Genomic DNA, 23,978 nt, shown 5'->3' with positions numbered 1-23,978 from the left:
ATTGACATTTTTTTGCTTCAGTGCAATTCAAAACAACTCTGTACCTTTTCTGTGGCAGAGGAAGGGTTTGTGGGTAATATAATCCTAAAAAGCGTGCACAATGGAAATCTATATTGCGTGCGCTAGTTTTGAAGACTCTGTGAGTAACAAAACGTCTTTGATCAGAATTCAGAAACCAAAAAAGCTTTATTAGCACCTGTCATACAATATAAGCCAAATCATTAAGCAGGGCAGAGCTTAAAAAACATGTGTAACCAAAACAAACGACAAAGTCCTCAAAGCCTTTTGTTGCAGTGAAAAGGAAACGTTGAACACCCTAAACCAACAGATTATCAAAGGAAGTGTGTTGCTGAAGATCTTATAAAGTGCACGTGAGATGGGCAGGATGCGATTACGTCATTCTATTTTTAAATTCTATTCTATGCATATATTTTACATCTTTTATTGTTTTTATTTTCAAAGTCACAATTCTGTTATAAGGTGCTTATGAAACTAAAGAGCCAATATGTACGGTCAGGAGCTGATACCAACTTAAATTTCAGATTGATCGGATTGAATATAACTTTAAATTAAATGTCTATCTATTTTATCGTTGATAAGATCACCATTTATTTACTATACTGTTTTCAGAGGTAGAACATAACAGATGCATAAATCAGTCCATTTAAAGGAATAACATATACAGATCAAAAATGGGAACACACAGTATTTGCACTTTAAATGAAGCATAAATCATCTGTAATAACCGTATGAATACAGAGGTTATTCATGTGTTCAAACTACGTTTCATATTCTCTAGACCGTCGGCTTTACTGTTACTCATTTTGTGAACGTCGTTGCAGGCAATCTCGTGCGTACAGTAAATACCGCCATCAGAAATCTTCTGTTTTGGCTGCAGAGTTTTGCCACACTTGCAATTTCAATTGCAAAACCAGATCTAGACGAATGTTAGATGATTTCCGGTAGCATTTGTCAAATGAAGTAAGGCATCTTGCATTAGGCTACGCTGAAGGTGAACTTCTTATCCGTTGCCACATTCAACACTATTCAGTGCGCGACTTTGGCCTAACAATTTCCATTCTCAAAACGTTTCTACACTAGTTTATAGTCACGAAGTCATCGTACGAGAAATGAAACACTGCATCCAAATGCGTTTATATATTAAGTAAAATAATTCATAACTCAATCAATTACAGATTAACCTAGTTGAATATTAGCGTAAAATGCAGCAATTTGTTTTTATTTGGGTTTGATGTGATGCTTTTTTTCTCTCATGTAGCAAAGGTTCTGTGATGTCACATGTGGCATCCTCTTTCTTTCATGGCTGAGACGTTGTCGTGGCGACGCCGTTATGTAACGGCACTCTGATGTCACAACATCACTGAGCGAATGTGGGGATACTGCGGGACCGTTTCATGACCAGACGGACCTCCACGTTGGGAAGACTGTCCTGTTTCGTCTGGCCACACCCCTCGTCTGCCACCGCCATGTGGAGGTCGAAACGCAAAGAAACAGATTTCTTTCTCAGTTTGGGATTTCCTTGAAAGAAAGACCCCTCCCACTGTCGGATCACTTTGTCAATATTTTCTGTCCTGTAGGAAACACACACGGTTTTACACACCAGCAATCCCCTTACAGAGAATAAAAGGTGAACGTGAATGTGAACTTACTCTACTTTTCCGTGACCCTCAGCACTTTCTCTGACAACGTTTCCTTCAAGAACTTCAGTTTTCACAGTGCAAATCTCGCTGTCTTTGTTTCCACTTGAATCTGGTTGTAAACAAGCCCACCAAAGCACAGAGTTCAACTAAATTTTTCCACTTTTTTCGTGAATACATTGTTGGTTAGCACCCTGATAGCACGCATACATCTGAGAGACGTCTATTTGATGTCTGCATTTACATCTGCCAGACAATTTGTTTATTGATGGTTTATCTGCAAAACGTCTCTGAGACGTCTGCTGTCAGATGTCATATATCAGATGTCTGTAAGATGTTAATGATTTAGAATGGATGTAAAACTGCCCTTTCTACGGTGTTTTTACATAGCAGATGTTTTCCTGACCTCCAGATCTTTAGCAGACGTCTTTCGGACGTACCTGTGCCATCTGAGCAGTGTTTCCAGTTGAACAAATAATATTTGAATTACATAAAAAATATTTAGAATATTATTATAACACTATATATACTGTGTATATATAAAGATGCTATCTTGTGTCCGCCTGACCTGTCAAAATAACAAGGCTCTTCTGGCGACATAGGCCTGCGCCTTTTTTGGGAGCTTTCACCTCCGTGGAAGCGATTTCTTCGTCGCATCCGTTGGGCAGACCGTTCTGCTCCAGAGCGGAAACAGACCCCTTCCACGGCTTCAGTTTCAGACCATCTGAACTTAAAAACCTGCAGATGGAAGCAAAAGCATAACCACGCTCGGTTTGGGATCACGCTCTGGTTAATCTCTAACTGATGAGATGTCTCATAGCAAGACATCAAAAGATAAATGACAACCGGCAAACGTAACATCAACCGTAAGCCACAATACAAGTTTGAGCATGTGCTTTGACTGAGTCCCACCCGTCCCCCGACCTGCCCTCCTCATGCTCCAGGAGCTTCCTGTAGGTGGCGATCTCTCTCTCCAGTCTCATCTTGGTGTTCAGGAGCTGGCTGTGGTTCTGCCGCTGGACCTCCAGACTGTCCCGCACCGTTTCCAACTCCGATTCCAGACTCCCCACGGAGCGCGAGAGATCCTTGAGCTGCGTGGAGTACTGCTGCTGAGTGTGACGTAAGGAGCTTTGGAGGCTTTTCTCCTGATGGAGATTTTAAAAAGTCTTTAAGACAGGTCGAAAGCAATGAGTGATGTGCACAATGACACGAGTGTGGATAAACGATGACTGGATTTATGTTCTTGGCTGAACTATCACTTTAACAACAAAGTCCTTGTGCAATAGCTGTTTGTGGTTTAATGTCAAAGTATTTAGCACAAAGTGATGTAATTAGAGCGTTTTGCGGCAAGGTGAAACGGGTTTATATATGTGTATGTTTGGGCGTGTTCAGGTGTGTCGGTGGGGATGTGAGAGTTTAACACACCAAGGCGTGTAACGATTCGATCTCCACCTGCAGACGGTGCCATCGCTTCCTGGCCTCCGTGAGCTCGGACCGGGCTTCCTTCAGGACCTCTACACCTGCTCTCACCTGCACACACACACGACCCTGCTGAAATAAAAAATAATAGAACCCTGCACAAAAAACGTTAGAAAATGTAATGGATTTAATGGTTATAATGGGAATCGAATTGGTTTTAATGGATGCTATAATGGTGTCTACTGGTATGTGTGGGATTTCGATGGATGGATATTGGTTCTCTGGCATCCTACTGGAAGAATGCCTAAAACACACTACAAAAAAATGAATTTTGTAGCGAAGCAACCCTGCTGAAAAAAAACATAGAAACCATTAAAGTAATATTGGTTGTCTGATGGTTTCTAGTTAGTGGGGGCGTTGATAGAAAATGATCCCTCCTACAAATCAATGGAACCATTAAAGAAGTTGGAATGGTTTTATTGGAAACTATAGAAAAAGACGTCCTTGCTGGTTTCTGTGGGTTTGCAACGTGTTGGGTTCCATACAATGGACGTTCTCTTTGATCGGAACAAATAAAACATTGAATCCTAAAAAGACCCACATAAATAAAGGACTTTTGTACTGGTTTTAATGGCCCCTAATGGGCCATAATGTTATTTCTACTGGAAACCATTTGAATTCAAGTGTTCTTTTTAAGGGAAATAAATGATTAATTGGATTGGATAATAAATAACGTTTATTAACATTTAGGGATAGTTAACTCGAAAAGACTGTTTTGATAGTCAATGGTGCACCAAAACTGGTTTCCAACATTCATGAAAATATCTTCAAAACACACTTGATAAAGAATTCTTGGACTGGTTTTAATGGTAAACAGCTCATGGTTCATAATGGTAGGCTACTTACTGTGGAAAACATTAGAATATGTATTGTTTTATGCAATAAAAATGGACAAAATAGACAGGAATTAAACATCGTACAAAAAAGGTAACAAGTGTCAATACTTTATAGTATTTCTAACGTAGTACTATATTAATACCATGTTGTTTTGGACCTGATTTTGTAGCGTGTATTCTTGGAAATATTCCTTGAAGTATCTTTGCCTACCACATACTTCAATTTCAATACCATAATGACATAAATACGACAATCATAAGGTACCATGGGATGTCCTGACTCTACCACAGTACTACGACCGACTCTCTGTAAGGATGAGCTGCAGTGTGTGTTGTGCCCCAAGGAGAATTACGCGGCCCGTTTTCTTTGTGCAAGGACATAAATTCTGCGCTGACAGATAATGATCACACGCCGATTGAAACAATGATAGATCCTCTGTTGCCTTGACATCCCATTGTTATCTAAATATGAATAGAATTGTAAGCAGTCCACACAAACACTGCAATGCCCTGACCGGCAGACCAGAGAGTATGCGAAGGAGAAAGATGGAGAGTTAAAGAGAGAATTCTGCTCTCGTACCTGTAGAGGAAACGGCGCCGAGGGGCCGTTTGCATCCTCGAGGGGCCTCGTCTGTGTCGTCGGGCCGGATCCTGGGGCTGAATTTGAGTCAGAGCTGCTCTGAGCGGGACTGGAGTGGTCGCACCGGGTGCTGGTCCGGGAGACATCCATTCCTCTGCCATTCTCTCCTGCAGCAACCTGCGCTAGCACTCGATCACACTCCAGTACTGCCCATCTCTGGTGCTGATCCAGCTCCTTCTGTCAGCCAGAGAGAGAGAGAGAGAGAGAGAGAGAGAGAGAGAGAAGGATTTAAAGGGGTCACATCATGAATAAGCACATCTGGGATTTCATGTACCTTGAAAACAAAACATAACTAGTTTGACTTTCTTTCTTCTGCAGAACACAAAAGAAGATATTTTGACCAATGTTGGAAACCAGACAACACTGGACCCCTGTTGACTTCCATTGTATGAACGCGAATGAGTCATATAGAGGTTTTGAAACACATGAGGGTGTATAAATGAGGAAGCTTTTCCATATTTTCCAGATATATATGTTCTTAAACACTTTCGATTAACAGACACGCACTCCTGCTTCTGACACACACACCTCTTTCCTTCAGGCAAACCGCATTTTGGCATGTTGACAGAACATTTTCGACAAGCATCTTTACCAAAGACAGACGTCAGTATTTCCCCACATAAAACGATTTATGTGACAGAAGGTTGCTCACGGTATGCACGCACAGTTGCACAATAAGACACACACATTCAACTGCATGCGGTCTGTTTACCTCTCGTTCTTTTACAAGTTGCTGGAACTCCTTGTCGGATTGCGACAGCTGCTTCTCCAGAAGTTTGTTGGTCATGTCCAACTCCTTCTTCTTTAACTTCAGCTGTGACACCTGGTGTTCTGTCACGCGACGAAATTTCTCCTCTGTTTCACACCTACAGAAACATACACACATTTACATTATGGACATACCATAGACTTATATCATTATCATTTATTGTAATTATAATGATTGGAAACTGTAGCGCGACAGGAGACTAAAATACAAGTAATGCTTTTCCAATTGAGAACGTCTCATGATATTAATAATGTTTAATGAAATTACATTCACGAGAAATGTCCCTGAAGGAAGATTTGTCACAGTGATACTGTCATACCATCATTTTTGTGCAGAATTGGACAAAACTACAGGTAGAAATTATGCACATGTAGTTTGTCTTTATTTTGGACAAAACTGTATTTTCTGATACACTTTATAAGAAACTTATACGATGCCATCTGTGTGCATGTAAAGAGAGTAAAATAAAAGTCTGTAAAATTACAGGATATAAGGATACAAGTGTCTTGTCTTTTTCTGTAGTTTTACAGTTTCTATAAGTTCTTATAAGTGAAGAAAATCTTGTTTTTTATTGTGTATTCCAAGTAATATCACTCAAACTACAGTTGAGTTATTTTGAGTTTAAGTAATAAAACTAACAAAAAACAAACAGCTGACTAAGAAAATAAAACACAATAAATACATGAAAACAATAAACAAACTGAATTGTTTTTACAGGTTTAAAAACGCAGTTATCTGCTTTTGCAAGTAAACTCTTTAAGGAATCAATTTACGATGGACTTCATATTTTAAGATTGAAGAGCTGAGTCTGCAGTAAGAAAATGTAAAACCTTTCAAAAGAAAAATGCATTGTTGAAAGAATGTTAAACGTCTCCTAACCGTTTTAAACTGACATTCATATTATAAAATGATCAAAGAGGATCTTTGTTTAATTAAAAAAAGAATCCCCTGGGAAAGTGTCTGAACATGTGGCGCACGCCCATTAGAAAGTCTTTTAAATGACAGCTTCTTTGGAAATTAAAACGAACACGGATTTCATAGTTCCACCTAACAGAAGATTCTGAGTCATTGATTTATTTATTGTTAGTATTTTATTAAAAAAACTCGCTCTGATTGGCTGCTTGCCATTCTGGCATTGTGACATCATTAGGAACAGTTTATTATTGACTGACTGTGTCTATTTAATCATCCATTATTAAAATTGTGTGTTTGTGTATTATCTACATATTGTCTCTGAAAATTAACAATATTAAAGATAATGATTAACTCCATAATAATTGCCACAAACTGCACATAGAAGCTTGTCAAACTAAATGAACATATTTATTAACATATACTACACATATAGGCCTAATATTTTTGCATTGATAACTAGTCATGCAAACCTTGAGGTCTTTGTTTAAAGACGTTTCGAATGCTTTTTCTCACCCCAATAGGGCATTCACATCACCAAACCATTCAATGCGTTGATGCCATCAGTTAAACCCTGTCATTATGCTGACAGGTATGCCTTGTAAATATTATCGACGATATGCACATTTTTCATTCCAAGCACACCCTGCCCAAATGTTGTTTTTTTGGCTAATTTGCATATAAGTTTCCCACCTGTCCCGTAAACCCGAGGCCTCGGTTTTCACAGCGTCGGATTGCAACAAAACCTCTGCGTTTTCCATCAGCATCCCGCTTACCTACAAACACAAAACATACAGAAAGTACAGAATGTCCATTAGCCCGTGGGTGAGAAATTGCCGGCAGTTTTATCAACACGACACGAAATATTAAAGGACAATTATTATATTTAGTTTAGATTTATAGCCGATAAATGCCTGTCTACACCCAACTAATCATGGGAACATTTCTAAATTCTTAGTGTGAATAGGTTAGGGTGAACACAAGTGTGCATCAATCTGCCGGATGAGAGACAAACAGACAGACAGACAGACAAAGAGAGATAGTATCCCATTGAATATCTGAAAGATGTTTTGGAAGGCGTTTGCTCAACATAATGATTTTATCTCGATTGAATTTGCTCCAGAGCAAACAAAATGGTCTTTGTGTCATTTTAAGTCCATTGCAACTGGGGTTTAACCGTTATCTGCATTTTTTTTGTGTCTTTAAGCAGGTTATAGTGTTAGGGGTCAAAGGTCGAGCAGCATGTTAAAAACTGACCCTGAAGTACTAAAGGAATAATTATCTTTGGCAAGGTAATGATAGCTGAGAGAACAGGAAGGGGATAAAGGAAGCACAGGTGTTAATCATCTCTCTGCCCCCTGGAAATGAGTTGACATACCTGTTTAGTCTGATGGAATTCAAACGTTTTTGGCACATTGCCATACTTTGGGTATTAAGTTGGCGGATTGTAGTATGTGCACTATGCATGTCCATGCTCTATTTTGTTTTTTAAATGAGCAAACATTTTCTACCTCACGGGAATTGGTAACTATTTCACAAGGTGGCTTATTCATGCGAATTTGTACGCTGTGAATCGTACAAAAACGTGCGATTACTAGAAAAAAAGCAATTCTGCAACCCAACCCTTAACCCCGCCACTTACACCACTAGCGCAAAAGCAAATCGTACTAAAATCCACCAATGAGATCGTACGAATTCATACGAATTAGCCAAAATTAGCCACATGGCATACATTTTTATTTAGCATAAAGTAAGTGAATACTATTTTGAAAACATTTTTGGGTGTCACATCCAGATGTGATTCAATCGTTTTTTGTGAGACTTCGTCCGGTTCGGACTCAATCGTTTTTTGTGAGACTTCGTCCAGATTGGATTCAATATTTTTTTGTGAGACTTCGTCCAGATCGGATTCAATCGTTTTTTGTGAGACTTCGTCCGGTTCGGATTCAATCGTTTTTTGTGAGACTTCGTCCAGATTGGATTCAATAGTTTTTTGTGAGACTTCGTCCAGATCGGATTCAATAGTTTTTTGTGAGACTTCGTCCGGTTCAGATTCAATCGTTTTTTGTGAGACTTCGTCCGGTTCGGACTCAATTGTTTTTTGTGAGACTTCGTCCGGTTCGGATTCAATTGTTTTTTGTGAGACTTCGTCCAGATCAGATTCAATCGTTTTGTGAGACTTCGTCCGGTTCGGATTAAATCGTTTTTGTGAGACTTCGTCCGGTTCCGATTCAATTGTTTTTTGGGAGACTTCGTCCAGATCAGATTCAATCGTTTTTGTGAGACTTCGTCCGGTTCAGATTCAATCGTTTTTGTGAGACTTCGTCCGGTTCGGATTCAATCGTTTTTGTGAGACTTCGTCCGGTTCGGATTCAATTGTTTTTTGTGAGACTTCGTCCAGATCAGATTCAATCGTTTTTGTGAGACTTCGTCCGGTTCAGACTCAATTGTTTTTTGTGAGACTTCGTCAAGTTCGGATTCAATCGTTTTTTGTGAGACTTCGTCCGGTTCGGATTCAATCGTTTTTTGTGAGACTTCGTCCGGATCGGATTCAATAGTTTTTTGTGAGACTTCGTCCGGATCGGATTCAATCGTTTTTTGTGAGACTTCGTCAAGTTCGGATTCAATCGTTTTTGTGAGACTTCGTCCAGATCGGATTCAATTGTTTTTGTGAGACTTCGTCCTTTTCGGATTCAATCGTTTTTTGTGAGACTTCGTCAAGTTCGGATTCAATTGTTTTTTGTGAGACTTCGTCCGGTTCGGATTCAATCGTTTTTGTGAGACTTCGTCCGGTTCGGACTCAATTGTTTTTTGTGAGACTTCGTCAAGTTCGGATTTAATCGTTTTTTGTGAGACTTCGTCCGGTTCGGATTCAATCGTTTTTTTGTGAGACTTCGTCCGGTTCGGATTCAATCGTTTTTGTGAGACTTCGTCCAGATCGGATTCAATTGTTTTTGTGAGACTTCGTCCGGTTCGGATTCAATCATTTTTTTGTGAGACTTCGTCCGGTCCGGATTCAATTGTTTTTTGTGAGACTTCGTCCGGTTCGGATTCAATCGTTTTTTGTGAGACTTAGTCCGGTTCGGATTCAATCGTTTTTTGTGAGACTTCGTCCAGATCGGATTCAATAGTTTTTTGTGAGACTTCGTCAAGTTCGAATTCAATAGTTTTTTGTGAGACTTCGTCCAGATCGGTTTCAATCGTTTTTTGTGAGACTTCGTCCAGAACGGATTTAATCGTTTTTTGTGAGACTTCGTCCAGTTCGGATTCAACTGTTTTTTGTGAGACTTCGTCCAGATCGGATTCAATAGTTTTTGTGAGACTTCGTCCGGTTCGGATTCAATCGTTTTTTGTGAGACTTCGTCCGGTTCGGATTCAATCGTTTTTTGTGAGACTTAGTCCGTTTTTTGTGAGACTTCGTCCGGTTCGGATTCAATTGTTTTTTGTGAGACTTCGTCCGGTTCGGATTCAATTGTTTTTGTGAGACTTCGTCCGGTTCGGAGTCAATCGTTTTTTGTGAGACTTCGTCAAGTTCGGATTCAATTGTTTTTTGTGAGACTTCGTCCGGTTGGGATTCAATTGTTTTTTGTGAGACTTCGTCCGGATCGGATTCAATAGTTTTTTGTGAGACTTCGTCCGGTTCGGATTCAATTGTTTTTTGTGAGACTTCGTCCGGTTCGGATTCAATTGTTTTTGTGAGACTTCGTCCGGTTCGGAGTCAATCGTTTTTTGTGAGACTTCGTCAAGTTCGGATTCAATTGTTTTTTGTGAGACTTCGTCCGGTTGGGATTCAATTGTTTTTTGTGAGACTTCGTCCGGATCGGATTCAATAGTTTTTTGTGAGACTTCGTCCGGATCGGATTCAATCGTTTTTTGTGAGACTTCGTCCAGTTCGGATTCAATCGTTTTTTGTGAGACTTCGTCAAGTTCGAATTCAATAGTTTTCTGTGAGACTTCGTCCAGATCGGATTCAATCGTTTTTTGTGAGACTTCGTCCGGATCGGATTCAATAGTTTTTTGTGAGACTTCGTCCAGATCGGATTCAATCGTTTTTTGTGAGACTTCGTCCAGTTCGGATTCAATCGTTTTTTGTGAGACTTCGTCCGGATCGGATTCAATAGTTTTTTGTGAGACTTCGTCCGGATCGGATTCAATCGTTTTTTGTGAGACTTCGTCCAGTTCGGATTCAATCGTTTTTTGTGAGACTTCGTCCGGATCGGATTCAATAGTTTTTTGTGAGACTTCGTCCGGATCGGATTCAATCGTTTTTTGTGAGACTTCGTCCGGTTCGGATTCAATCGTTTTTTGTGAGACTTCGTCCGGATCGGATTCAATCGTTTTTTGTGAGACTTCGTCCGGATCGGATTCAATAGTTTTTTGTGAGACTTCGTCCGGATCGGATTCAATCGTTTTTGTGAGACTTCGTCCAGTTCGGATTCAATCGTTTTTTGTGAGACTTCGTCAAGTTCGAATTCAATAGTTTTCTGTGAGACTTCGTCCAGATCGGATTCAATCGTTTTTTGTGGGACTTCGTCCAGAACGGATTCAATCGTTTTGTTTGTGAGACTTCGTCCAGTTCGGATTCAATCAATTTTTATGAGACTTCGTTAAGTTCGGATTCAAAACGATGAGCAAAACATAGATCGAGAATTCACTTGATTTTTTCGGATCCTTAGATGCGTAACAGTGCCCAAACCATATAACAGTGAAAACATGAAACTTTGGAAACATAACATGTCATCAATGGATCAATTAAAGATTAAAAACATTTGGAATGTGTGATGTGGCTTTTTTAAACATTTTGGTTGATGTGCAAATGTTTATTTCTGTGATAACTGTTGAGACTAACTTGAAACTAAAAATGTTAATAGCTAAATTTATTTTTAAATATTTAATTATTATATATTAACTAGATGCCGCTGGCACAAAGGATGCTAGCATTCTATTGATCATTGATATTGATAAAATTACTTTAAACAGCAGATAATCTTCAAAAAATGTACCTATTCTGGGTTGTTTAATCTCAAAATGCTAAACTGTTTTAAACCACCCTTGTGTCTAATATAAAACATTAGTTGAGTTTGTCTCTTTTTGACCCATTGCTGGGCCGAGGAGCATCCACAGTTTTTAATTTGAGCAGTTGGATAAAACAACCAGTCCAAAAAGAGATTTACAAAAATCAATGGTTCAATTTGAGACACTTCATAACATTGAGAATTAAAAGATTGAGTTGAGTGCATTGTGGGATATGTGTTGTTGGGGTTTTGACTGTACATTTTGGCAACTGTTGGTGCATGCAAACAAAAAGATCACATTCTTTGCGAAGCGCATAAGGTAACACTGCCCAAAAAGTGTATGGTGCAAAGGTAACATGGTGATATAACATATCTAACAATTTCTGAGTCTCAAGGAAATATTAACAGAAACTTCGCTATCAAACGCACTTGATTCAACTCATTACCTTATCAGTAAAATCTCCTGGAATGATCTGGGCGTGTCAAAATAGAGAACTGACGGGCCCTCGGGGGCAACATTGAAAAAAAAGCTTCAAGACTTGAAAAATGCATTTAATTTCCTAATTAAGATTATTAACCGAGTCCGAGACGTTTCTCACGGTCACCTGACCACACACAGTGAACTCAGAAGAACATCGCGTTTCACCTCCAGGTCCTTCCGCATCATCTTAATGATGTTAAAAACATATAATCAGCAATCGCCGCCAGAACGCAGACCGACCTGAGCTCTAAGTTCCCGTGCCAGCGCTTCCTTGTCCTGCCACCAGTCCTGTGATGGAGACACGTTTCTCTTCCCCCGTTCCACAATCTGCTCCTCCAGTCTGCGGTTCACCTGTTCCAACAGACGCACGTGCTCCACGAAACCTTTCAACCTCTCGTTCAGGTCCCTGAGGGACCACTTTGGATCCTTCAGTCCATCCATGGGGACCCTGCAAAGACACAGAAAACCACGAGAGCTTGTCTTGAGTTTGTGGCATGCCACACCTCATGTGATTGTTTAGGGTGTTTACCGAGCAAATATTTATCAAGAATACCTACGATTCTGCAGACGTGGCTGTTAAAGACGTCGCAAACACACTATCATAACTGTAGGCCTACATCAGGGGTCTGCCGGGGTCCTGACACTGAAAAGTCTGTAATGCACCAAAGCCAGAAGGCTGTGTCACGAGTTCTGGCAATGCTTTTGTGCTGACTGATCCCGGTTTACAATCACGATTCACAAATTACGTATTATAGTCCATCACGTGCACTACGCTCTCAGGCGTCAGGTCAGTTGGTAATACCTAGAATTTCAAAATCAAGTGCAGGCGGCAGATCCTTTTCCTATCTAGCGCCTAAACTTTGGAACAGTCTTCCCTGCAATGTCCGGGAGGCGGACACACTCTGTCAGTTTAAATCTAGACTAAAGACGCATCTTTTTAATCTTGCATACACTAGATTATCATAATATATGTATTTCAAAGATCTAGGCTGCACTAGTTAGATCAACCGGAACCAGGGACACTTCCAATAACAACTGATGCATTTGTTGCATCAAAGAGTGCAGAACAGTACTCTACTCTCAGCCAGTCTTGTCTCATTGTTCCAAGGTTACAAGAGCGGAGCGGGCAGGGCGCAATCCATTCCTAGACCTGACAAATGCTGGACGAAGGAAGTGACGTCCCTACAAAACTTCAGCCACTATTAGATTATTAATGATAATTTTAAATCTAATTTTTTTTTTTATTTTCGCCTTGTTGTGCAAGCACTGTTGAGCTTGTGCAGAGGCTGCAGTTTTTGCCAGAGGGGAACTGGAATCCCCTGGTTAGGCCTGGTTTCCCTCCGAGGTTTTTTTTCTCCTCCAATGGAGTTTTGGGTTCCTCGCCACCGTTTGCATACTGTTTTGCACTGTTTTGCCTGGCCGGGGGGGCTGCTAGAATTTGGTAGTCTTATTTAATTAACACTGCATATAGGAATTTATTGTGTGTCTGATATTTGACCTGTGTTTTGAATTCCATAACCTTTTATGTTTTACTTATAGTCATTTTTTCTTGTACAGCTGCTTTGTAACAATGAAAATTGTAAAAAGCGCTATATAAATAAAGCTGACTTGACTTGACTTGACAAATAAACAGGGCCGTAGATACACACAAAGACTCGGGGTCAGAGTCTAACTTTGGGTTTTACGGCATGTGCAAGCATGTGTTTGCTCCGTACATGCGGTTTGTATGTATTGCTGTAGGCAAGTGTGTAGATTGGATTCACCGTTGGCTTCAATAGCTTCATTTTTTTACATAATGGTTTTTCTGTGAACCTGTTTTCAGGTAGAGAACACGGTCCTTAGGGCATGCTTACACAATACAAACAGCCTTACAAAGTCACTGCGGCGGCGCACAAAAGCAGTCACATACGGAATTTGCGCAGTTTGTTTGTACCTGATAGCATTTATTGTATTACAACATGGATTTAAAAGCTTTAACAAGACTCCAGATTTAAACAATATTTTCTAAAACATGCATGCATGAACTTATGCAAGGCACAGTTGAGCAAACAATGACTTTGATCCGTTCACATGCTTAGTGAAAGTTCATCAGAAAACAAAACAAAAGACACTTACCCACACGCCCTCAGCCTGTCCCTCCCCTTTATCTTTTTCACCGATCCCTGCCCAGATGAGATTCCCCTCAGAGAGTCACCCACTACGGTTCACTGATGGGCGAGAGTCCGTCTGGCTGTACCGGGATACACCCTCAGACATCTGGTTCTGGGGGTGTCGACACATCTGGTTGTCACGGGACAGGGAATGCCGCTCGACTCGTTCCGGCCCCCGGCATTGAGGTCCATGAAAAAACTTGTGGTCTAATGAGACGTCTCCTTAAAAGGTAGGGAATGTAATTGCAGGTAAATGATGGCGTGCATGCGCCTGCCTGTCCAACAGTAGATATACGAGGTGGCCTGACGGAGTAAACAACTTAGTGCGCATGGACATTGAACTAAAAATGTACAAACGTTTTTGACATCAAAGCCCACCTGGATGTTTAAAGCCCCCTTTCTAATTCCATCACAAGAAAATATAGACCTTGGCGTGACTAGAAAGATGCATGTATGTTTGTTTAATAAACAATCAAATGCTCGGAAATGTCTCATTGTATAACATCTTAGCTTGTTTGTTTTATGTCTTTGCGGAGCCCTGGTAGGCCCCAGCCCCCCTTTTGAGAATACGGATGATTGGTGTTATTTAAGAAAAAATGTGTCTATACATATTGCAATACATTTACATACACATAATTTCACATGTTTTTGCAAAACATAAATATTAACACACATGCACGCACACAAGCATTCTCTGATTCAAATGATCACATCAATATTTGCACTTTTGTTGTATCAATATTTTTTCTTTCTCTTCCAATATTTACTCTTTCAACACATTTGGTTTTCCAACCACAGGACTTAATTGAAAAAAAGGCAAACATGTAGAAATGTTGACCAGATATAACACATATAAAAATAACTATCAATGTAAACGGTGTAAACAATAAGGGCATAGCGATATGTAAAGCGAAATGTACAACGCTGGGATCGTGATATGATATTATCACAATACTTTCAATACAGTTTAAAAAATCTTTTTCATTTCCAAAAAGTTTTGAAATGAGCCAAACGTGAAAATCCTGTCATCATTTACTCATTCAATTTTGCGTGTACTACACCTTTAAGAGAGAACCTCTTTAACTTACCTAAGCAGGAAAAGCTCAATGCAAAACATTGCCAGAGCAATCCAATGCAGATTTTTTATTTATATTGTATATTGATATGTCCTTACACCCCTTTTTAAGCAACATTAGGGCGACATTGCATACAGTGTAAATCGGAGGATTTAAGTGCAAAAACGACTCAAACATGTAAATGCATTAAATAAACAACTGACATATATTGAAATCAAAGACATAACACATGCACACTTTACATCTGCACACGTGCAAGCGTGGGTCCATCAGTAGAACACTTGTTACATGAAATTGTTTTAAAGTCATCTCAAAAATGTCAAGAAAAGGGAAATGAGTTGTGAGAATTCCTCGAGCACATTCCTGTGTTATCTTGTCATACATTACATGTGACTTTAATGATAGGGCAAAAGTCTCCAGCTGACATGTTATGTATTTCTCATCGTGTTTGTTGACACAAAGATGTCTATCTTCGGTCACTTCAGAGACGCTTCAGCTATGCAGCACATCTTCTTTGGCTTTTCCTTGTAATTACATCTTTTGGAGCCCTAAAATAACATTTAACATTTCTAATGGGATACTTTGTCCCTTCTGAATGAATCCATCAACGCCACGTCTATGCAAATAAAAAGAAAACTATTATGCTAATCCAAATACGAACAGCTCTCGACTTGTTTCAATATTTGGGATGAACGTTAATCGGTATGTGAATCTCTTCTATACACCCTAACTTGTTGTCGCTGACGTAACAATAGTCAGGATTCCGGTCCGTCTGTTGTGCAAATCTGTACAAAACCTGTCCCAACATATCGATTTTAGGTAACGCTTTGTAGGTATATTGTCTTTCACACAACATAATCATATGTTTAATCATCAAATGTGCAGACAGACAGTAAGGGTGAGCCACACCCGGGGCGCACCCGTGCGGTAAAACCACGCTAGGCATGCGACGCTACAAAGCCCAGGCATGTCGCCGTGGGTAGTGCGCACTGCTGCGTGTCTCCACTGTTTAAAACAAACATTGAAACAGTGACAACGAATATTGATTTATAAGAAGGTGGCGGATCGTGAGAAGACAGTTAGGGAAGTTTACCTTGGCTTGGCGGGTAGTTATGCTTGACAAGCTTTTAGGATTTTGGTACAGTTTGTGGTTGTTGTTTTGAAGAAGATCTTCAATTTTATAGACAATAACACTTTCACTACATGTACAGACAATATTATTCAAAATGTAGGGTCACTTTTTTCCCATAGTAAATAATAGTTAAATCATTAAAAATGTTCAACGACTTTGTCAATTATGTGATAACTCTGGGAATTATGTGACTTTATGAATTTAAAATCATGACGTCTAACATCGAGGTGATTTGTAAAAAACTTTTTAAAAGTATATTCTGGGCTCTTATTGGTTGCTTTTAACACAAAAATCCTTGTGTCGTTGTTCATGTTAGTTCATTGTGCATTAAAAAGGTTAAAAGATACTTGAAAAATGTATAGTGAATTCTAAAATCAAATGCATTGACACATATAAACCGATTGTAGTGTCACAAATAAACAATAGTACAGTAAATGAGTTTTTCTGAAAGAAATTCACACGTTGGCACGTCTGCGATATTCTCCAGACGTGCCTTGAGAACAAAAACCATGAGAACCATGTCGCCAACACCTGTAAAATTGTGTTTTTCCATCTTAAAAATATATATAAACTAAGTCATATGCTGTCACCATCAGATGCAGAGAAGATAATTCATGCATTCATGACATCAAGACTAGATTACCTATAATGCATCGTATTAACTTCTGTTGAATTTCAGTCCTCCACGTGCACTCACACGTCCAGTCAGTTGGTAATTTCCATAGAATTTCAAAATCAAAAACCCTTTCCTATCTATAGAAGTTAGATCAACCGAAACCAGGAACACTTCCAATAACAACTGATGTATTTGTTGCATCAAAGAGTGCAGAACACTACTCTACTCCCAGCCGGTCTTGTCTCATTGTTCCAAGGTTACCAGAGCGGACACGATACCGTCCAAGGTTACCAGAGCGGGCAGGACGCAGTTCATGCCCAGACCTGACAAAAGCTGAGATGATAGAGCTGGATAAAGAAAGACGTGGCATGTCTTAACAACAAAATTTAGCTGCTATTAGATTATTAATGATCATTTTAAATCTAAATGTTTTTTATTTTGCCTTGTCGTGCAAGCACTGTCGAGCTTGTGCAGAGGCTGCAGCTTTTGCCAGAGGGGAACTGGAATCCCCTGGTTAGGCCTGGTTTCCCTCTGAGGTTTTTTCTCCTCCAATGGAGTTTTGGGTTCCTCGCCAACGTTTGCATACCGTTTTGCACTGTTTGCCTGGCCGGGGGCTGCTAGAATTTTAAAGTGTTATTTAATTAACACCGCATATAGGAATTTATGGTCTGTTTAATATTTGACCTGCGTTTCTCTCTCCTTTTCTTGGGTGTGTGGTTCAAGGTGATGGCCCTTGTGCATGTGTCTGTGTCTCTTAATGATGTCTGTCTGTGTGTGCATTTGTATGTGTGTCTGTGTGTATTGGTGCGTTTAGTGTGGAGTGTTTTGTGTGTGGGTGAGTGAGTCTGAATCTGTGTGTCTGTCTTTTTGTTTTGACTTGTATAACGTTATATGTTGTGTTTATAGTCAATCTGTTCTTGTACAGCTGCTTTGTAACAATGGAAATTATAAAAAGCGCTATACAAATAAAGTTGACTTGACTTGAAAACTGTTAAGCTTGTGACAAACATTTTAGCCACGTGACCACTTGAACTTGTGGACGTAGACTCTAGACAGTCAGTCTGATTGACAGATAAACTGTCAACGGTTTTGGGATTAAGTAACTTAAATTCCTCAACCATCCTTCATGAAACATCAGTCAAGTGTATCTTATCTCCTGGTGAAACCACCACATTGTTCCACAAACATGAAACATCGCCCCGTTCGTCTGCTTCCATCATCGGTCACAGTGTCTGCACGAACCACACCGAGACATAAATAAAACATGAAACGCTCCATATCACAGGGGCCACATCAAACAACAGGTTCAAAAAAAGAAACATGCAAAGTCATTGATGACACACATGAGTTTCAAAGTGAATTATGTAAAGGGTGTTATTCGTGTCCGTGAGCAAACAGAGACATGTGGGGTGCAAAAAGACATTTCGGACACATAAAAGAAGAAAGAAATCCACCCTGAACGAAACGTCCTGTCAATTCCATTCCGTCATACACATTGATGATGTCAGCCATAACTGGGACCTCAATTCAATCTCAAGGTGAATTTGCATTACTAATTCACCATTTGTGGTACTTCATATAAAACGTTACTGATTGAGTGATACAAATTGTTTCTTTTAAGAAAAACTAAAAACGTGCCAATTTGCACGCCTCAACCGCACCAAAGAGTAATCTTTAACCAAGAACATTGATCTATCAATGTATGTGTAAAGAAGAGGGCTTAGGTTACTAAATCGTAACGCTTCACAATAGAAGTCTTCAATTTGCTTGACACTGGATGGTGATGGCCCCGGGTGAGAAAAGAAACTTCAAGTCTTGGAAAATAATTATGTAGAGGAGTGTCTTTGATGATTTAATCCAAAACAGGGATGGGCGCATAGCTCTCACTTAGACCAGTCGAACTGGTTGGGGTGGCACGGTGAACAGTTGGTTTTTACACAGCGTTACGCTGACCTCTAACAAGTCCTTAATAAACAATACAAACAGTTAAAAGTATGAAGGTGTTGGGCATGTTTCAAGTAATTGTTGGGTGTTAAGACTTTGAACCTGACAAATGGTATTTAGTATTCATTTGATAAATTCTTTATGCAGTTGTGTTAAGTTTTCAAACTGGCGTTTCAAAGATTGTTGGCATTCGAATCTCATATTTATAGGAAATGCATTTCATGTTTATGTTTCCACCGCAGAAAAGATCAAGTTAGAAGGCTTTTATTATGATTCGCACATATACCCGGATCATCTTACATCCACCCGAAACCACAGGCCAGTATCAACAAGAGAACTTCTCAAGACGTTCTTATCCATCCCACTTCCTTCAGTTTGAGGAGCAACACCATGAATAAAAAATCTAACATTTGTATTTTTCTTTACAAATGACGGTGTAACAACCTGACATGCTGGTTAGAAAGATTTAAATGCATTAAAACAACTAGTGAAGAAAATCTGGTGTTGACAAAGCGTACCAAAAGAAACTTACAAATAAAAAATGTTTGTATATATATTCAAAAATATATATATAATAATAATTAAATAATTAATTAGAATGGAATGGAATGGAATTGAAAAATAAATAAATAAATACATAATAAACAAAACAAAACAAAACAACCAGCACAAGACATCAAATAAGATATACATTTTTAAACGAGTCTATTTACAGATTAACGGAGACATAGATTCAGTCTGGATTAGGTGAGGTATGCGGGAGTGGAGAGATGGAGACGTGAACACATCGTTATTTGTGTGGGCGAACGGAAAGTGCTCGTGGGTGCTCAATGCTATAGAATGAGGGAATTGGGTTACTGCAAACACTAAAGGGAAAGTCATGACTAATGCAGTGATGTAAAGATAAAATCATTGTGATTGAAAATGATGGCGCATATGTCACGGGCATGTAGGCATGTCTGCGCATGTGTGCGCAAATGAATCGCGTGTGATTGACACCTCTGTACAGCGTGTTTACGCACATCTGTCACATGATTACATGTCTATATGGTTAAAGGCTACTTCAACATTCTAATAATGACAGACACACAAAAAAAACAGTTTACAGAAAACGCATTTCGTGTTGGGTGTCTGTTTACAACTCTTATCGCGTGATCTGATATGCTCAGATCAGTTTATGTTTTATGTAGAGCTCATTATGTCCTTTAATAATCTAGTAACATTACATTATTACTGACTAAAGTTTAGTTTAAATCATAAAAGCATGTCACTAATCTGGGTGTGACGTGATAGTGAACTATACAGGCTTAAAGTCCTCATTCTACACATACCGTATGGGTCAATTACCTTACATCAGTCACGGGACAGTTGGCTGTAGTTTATAATAACTTTCATTCATAACATCAATTGACATGATTATTGTACAGGATTAAAGTATGGCATTACAATTTTTGTTGGTGAAAACAAATGCAGGCTATAGGGTTACGCTTTAACGGTCCTGTAGTGCACACAATTTATTTGCTAAAAAGAAGTTACTTGATGAAAAAAATGTTTTGCTTTCACAAAGCTTTTAAATTGGTAATAACAAGAAAAAAGTGTTATGTTAACAATAATAAAACTCTTGCAATATAGAGTCAGTTCTGAAACAGTTTTTAGTCAATGGCAAAAAGTGTCCAAATCAACCTTAAAGCATTTACTTACATATGAACTTACATAAAGGGTTTAAAATTTGAATGCATCTTACAATTATATAATAATTCAATGTCCTGAAAAGTTGGTTACCTATATTTTGTATACTGTATGTCTCGAGACATTAAATCTCAAACTCTGCTACATCAACACCACAGTTGATGTTAATGCGTAAAATCGTGTCGGTCAGGTTATAGGCGTGTAGTACTCTGTACCTGGGTCACTTTTTTATTAGGCGCACCCTGGACACACCCGCATGATGCCTTTTAGATAATTATTACCGTAAATAAGCCGACAAAACCCCTCCCCCTGGTGAAAAATATATATATACCCTTGGAAAGAGAAAACCATTAAGCAGCTGTCAGACGCGTACCAACCCGAAAGCGCAGAGACAACATCGCCAGAAACCATGACTCAGGTGAAGCAGTCCGTTACCCGTCAGACGTTCTCCAGCTCCAGCTCTCGTCCCTCCTTCTCCTCGCACTCCCTGTCCGGTGGATACTCCAGGCGCATCGCGGTGGGACGCGCGCCGAGCGTCTATGGAGGCGCCGGGGGCTCCAGCGTGCGCGTCTCGTACGCACAGAGCAACGGGTTTGATCTGGCCAGTGCGCTCGGCGGAGGTGACAATGATTTCAGCACGGGTTTCAACGAGAAGACCACCATGCAGAACCTCAACGACCGCCTGGCCAGCTACCTGGAGAAGGTGCGCTCTTTGGAGAAAGCCAACGCGCAACTGGAGATTCAGATCCGCGAGTGGTACGACAAGAGAACCCCGACCACTAGAGACTACAGCCATTATTATGCCACCATTGAGGACCTCCAGAAAAAAGTGAGTTTTATATTATATGGAAATAAATACTATACATCATTTATTTAATACATTCTATAATGATAATAAATACCATTAATACAATTACAGCATGATTTATAGTGTAGGATTGAATGGGGATTTATTGGTTCTCATCAACAAGATAACATGCAGACAAGAATTACCCACCGAAACCCACCAGACCTTAGAACTTCCATTCGTTTTCATCATACTTTTCAAAGAGAAGAGATGTTTATTTTAGAATGATACTATAAATGATGTTAAAAAGGTATAGATGGCTATAATCTGTATCATATTATTCATGTATTCAAATCAATAAATAAATCTGCATACCACACAAAGTATCAGTAATCAGTGTTTGTGTATTAAATATACCTTAGTTTCTGTAGAACGCTCTGTGACAGTCTTAATATACGCCATATTTTACATTACAGTATCTAAGAGCTACCAGCATTCTTATCAAATGACCTCTTTCCTCTTTTCAGATCTCCATCGCCACCCAGGACAATGCCCGCATATACCTGCAAATGGACAACGCCAAACTAGCAGCCGATGACTTCAGAGTCAAGTTAGTATACAAAACAAAAACCTGTTTCTCATATCAGTGTAAAGCTGACAGGGACAAGATCCCATAGAATTAATCCAAGGAGGGACTTGAGCCATTTCCCAGAACCAGAATGTATTATAAATATAAGGGTGGAAATATCACCAAGGACAGTGAGAGCAATGACACAGATCACCCTAGCAACTGCATAGCAACATGCTTAAACAACTCAGAATACCGTAGTAACCAAACTTTTGCACGGAAGGGAATAACCCCAAATTACCTTTCTACTGAGCGTATGTCTCTAATGTTTATAATAAGGAGGATTATAATTTGGTTGCTCCACAATTTATGACCTTTTAATGTCGTACCCAACTTTATGGGCATGTATACACTTGAGTATCATCACACTCTAACTGGAAGTGTTTTTGGCGACTCCAGGTACGAGAATGAGTTGGTAATGCGTCAGTCGGTGGAGGCAGACATTGCCGGCCTGAGGAAGGTTCTTGATGACCTGACCATGACCCGGTCAGAACTCGAGATGCAGATTGAAGGTCTGAAGGAGGAACTCATCTACATGAAGAAGAACCACGAAGAGGTAAGCAAAGAACATTCAAGGGTTTCATGTCATGGCCCTCCAGGCAGGGCCAAACCAGGCGAAGGGATGAGAGACCTTGAATCCCCGGACCAATTATCTTCTCCCATCAAATGTAATTAAAAACAATGTAACTCGTGGAGCTTGGAGCATTGAAGTTGCACAGTTTAAGACCCAAAGTTCAAGCTGGTCATGCAGAAATTTTACATAACAAAAAAGGGCAAGGTGAAAACTTAAAAATGAAACTCTAACATCATTGCTTTGTAGGAGATCGCTGCTCTCCGTGCTCATATGTCCTCCAGCTCCGTCAATGTTGAAGTCGACGCCGCACCTCAACAGGACCTGGCCCGCATCATGGAGGAGATGCGCCAGCAGTACGAGGGCATTACTGAGAAAAACCGCCGAGAGATGGAGGCTTGGTACAAGGGCAAAGTAAGTATGGAGTAAATACGCATAAAAAATGGTTTGTTGTGAAGAAGACGGGGACTGAATTGTGACTTTCGATGTTTTTGCGCAGTTCGATGAACTCAACAAGCAAGTGTCCATCAAGCAAGAAGACTTCTCGCAGTCTCGCAGCGAAGTCAGCGAGCTCAGGAGAACGCTGCAGGCTCTGGAGATCGAACTCAAGTCTCAGCTTAGCTTGGTACATACACGCATCAAATAAAAATTCACAGTTATAATAAAAATGAACTCTACTCGACGAAATATGCATAGCCCCACCCCCTAACTGCAGTGTTCTTCTCTGTGATTGGACAGAAAGGAGCTCTGGAAGGCACACTTGCGGAAACAGAGGGACGGTACAGCCTTCAGCTCAACCAATTGCAAGCACAAATTAACAGTCTGGAGGAGGAGCTAGGCCGGATGCGCATGGACACCGAGAGACAGGGCAATGAATACAAAGTGCTCCTTGACATCAAGAACAGACTAGAGATGGAGATCGCAGAGTACAGAAGACTTCTGGATGGAGAGGAGATTCAGTAAGTTTGCGTTTTTTGCGGAAACATTACAAAGTTTTATTAATGACAATAATCATGGTTTGCAGATTGCACACACTACTGTAAACCACAGGTCCAAAAATCTTTTTTAAGATCGCTCATGTTTGTAATTCAAGACGATTCATAAAAAAACGTTTCTTTCACAGGAGACAAGTAATCAAGGTTGTAGAAGTTGTAGCTGCTGCTCCTCCCCCTCCAAAGCGTAAGTATTTTTATTGTAATATATTTTGTTATTTAAATAATATTTATAAAACGCCACAAAAATACAATATAAAAGTTAAATATATATATATGTGTTAATCTTTCAACCTGCTTGTTTTTGTCTTTCCCCTCCAGACGAACCCGTCGTGACCAAACGCGTCCGCACCGTAATCGAAGAGGTGGTCGACGGAAAAGTTGTTTCTCGCACAGAGGATATCGATGTCCTGAGCAAGTAAAGACGGCAAAGTTAACCTTACATAAAATAAATTGTACGTCTGAATATGAAACGTCCTTTTCAAAACACAACAGAAAATAAATGGACAAGCTGCGAAATTCAATGTGTGTTTGGTTTCATTTCTGGATGTGGAGGTCCATACATTTATTATTTATTTTCTGCATACTTCCCAAATTTGTTAG

General features: G+C 39.7%; 2 protein-coding genes across 22 annotated transcripts; one reads left to right on the top strand and one right to left on the bottom strand.

Moving 5' to 3' along the window:
- Positions 1 to 163: 163 nt before the first annotated feature.
- krt222 (keratin 222) lies at positions 164 to 14,227 on the bottom strand. Of its 21 annotated transcripts, none has more exons than XM_079471265.1 (11): positions 13,906 to 14,079; positions 12,348 to 12,442; positions 12,031 to 12,238; positions 6,988 to 7,070; positions 5,326 to 5,479; positions 4,554 to 4,790; positions 3,084 to 3,188; positions 2,571 to 2,803; positions 2,227 to 2,396; positions 1,671 to 1,770; positions 164 to 1,592 (listed from the first exon to the last, which is right to left on the bottom strand). In XM_079471265.1, the coding sequence occupies exons 3-11, from the start codon at positions 12,229 to 12,231 to the stop codon at positions 1,379 to 1,381; spliced, it is 1,497 nt and encodes a 498-aa protein (XP_079327391.1). In that variant the 5' UTR covers positions 12,232 to 12,238; positions 12,348 to 12,442; positions 13,906 to 14,079; the 3' UTR covers positions 164 to 1,378. The 21 variants fall into 21 exon arrangements, with proteins under 21 accessions (XP_079327391.1, XP_079327389.1, XP_079327392.1 ...); XM_079471263.1 differs by having other exon boundaries at positions 3,084 to 3,209; positions 12,344 to 12,442; positions 13,906 to 14,048; XM_079471266.1 differs by having other exon boundaries at positions 12,344 to 12,442; positions 13,906 to 14,048.
- Positions 14,228 to 20,551: 6,324 nt separating this feature from the next.
- On the top strand, positions 20,552 to 23,899 carry krt97 (keratin 97). Its single transcript, XM_079471261.1, has 8 exons — positions 20,552 to 21,226; positions 21,712 to 21,794; positions 22,212 to 22,368; positions 22,633 to 22,797; positions 22,883 to 23,008; positions 23,122 to 23,342; positions 23,507 to 23,562; positions 23,697 to 23,899. The coding sequence occupies exons 1-8, from the start codon at positions 20,807 to 20,809 to the stop codon at positions 23,795 to 23,797; spliced, it is 1,329 nt and encodes a 442-aa protein (XP_079327387.1). The 5' UTR covers positions 20,552 to 20,806; the 3' UTR covers positions 23,798 to 23,899.
- Positions 23,900 to 23,978: the final 79 nt, after the last annotated feature.

Source organism: Barbatula barbatula (genome assembly GCF_947034865.1).
Source record: "Barbatula barbatula genome assembly, chromosome: 13".
NCBI classification, from domain to species: domain Eukaryota; kingdom Metazoa; phylum Chordata; class Actinopteri; order Cypriniformes; family Nemacheilidae; genus Barbatula; species Barbatula barbatula.
Note: the sequence above shows the minus strand (reverse complement) of the source record. Positions and strands in the feature narration are given on the sequence as shown.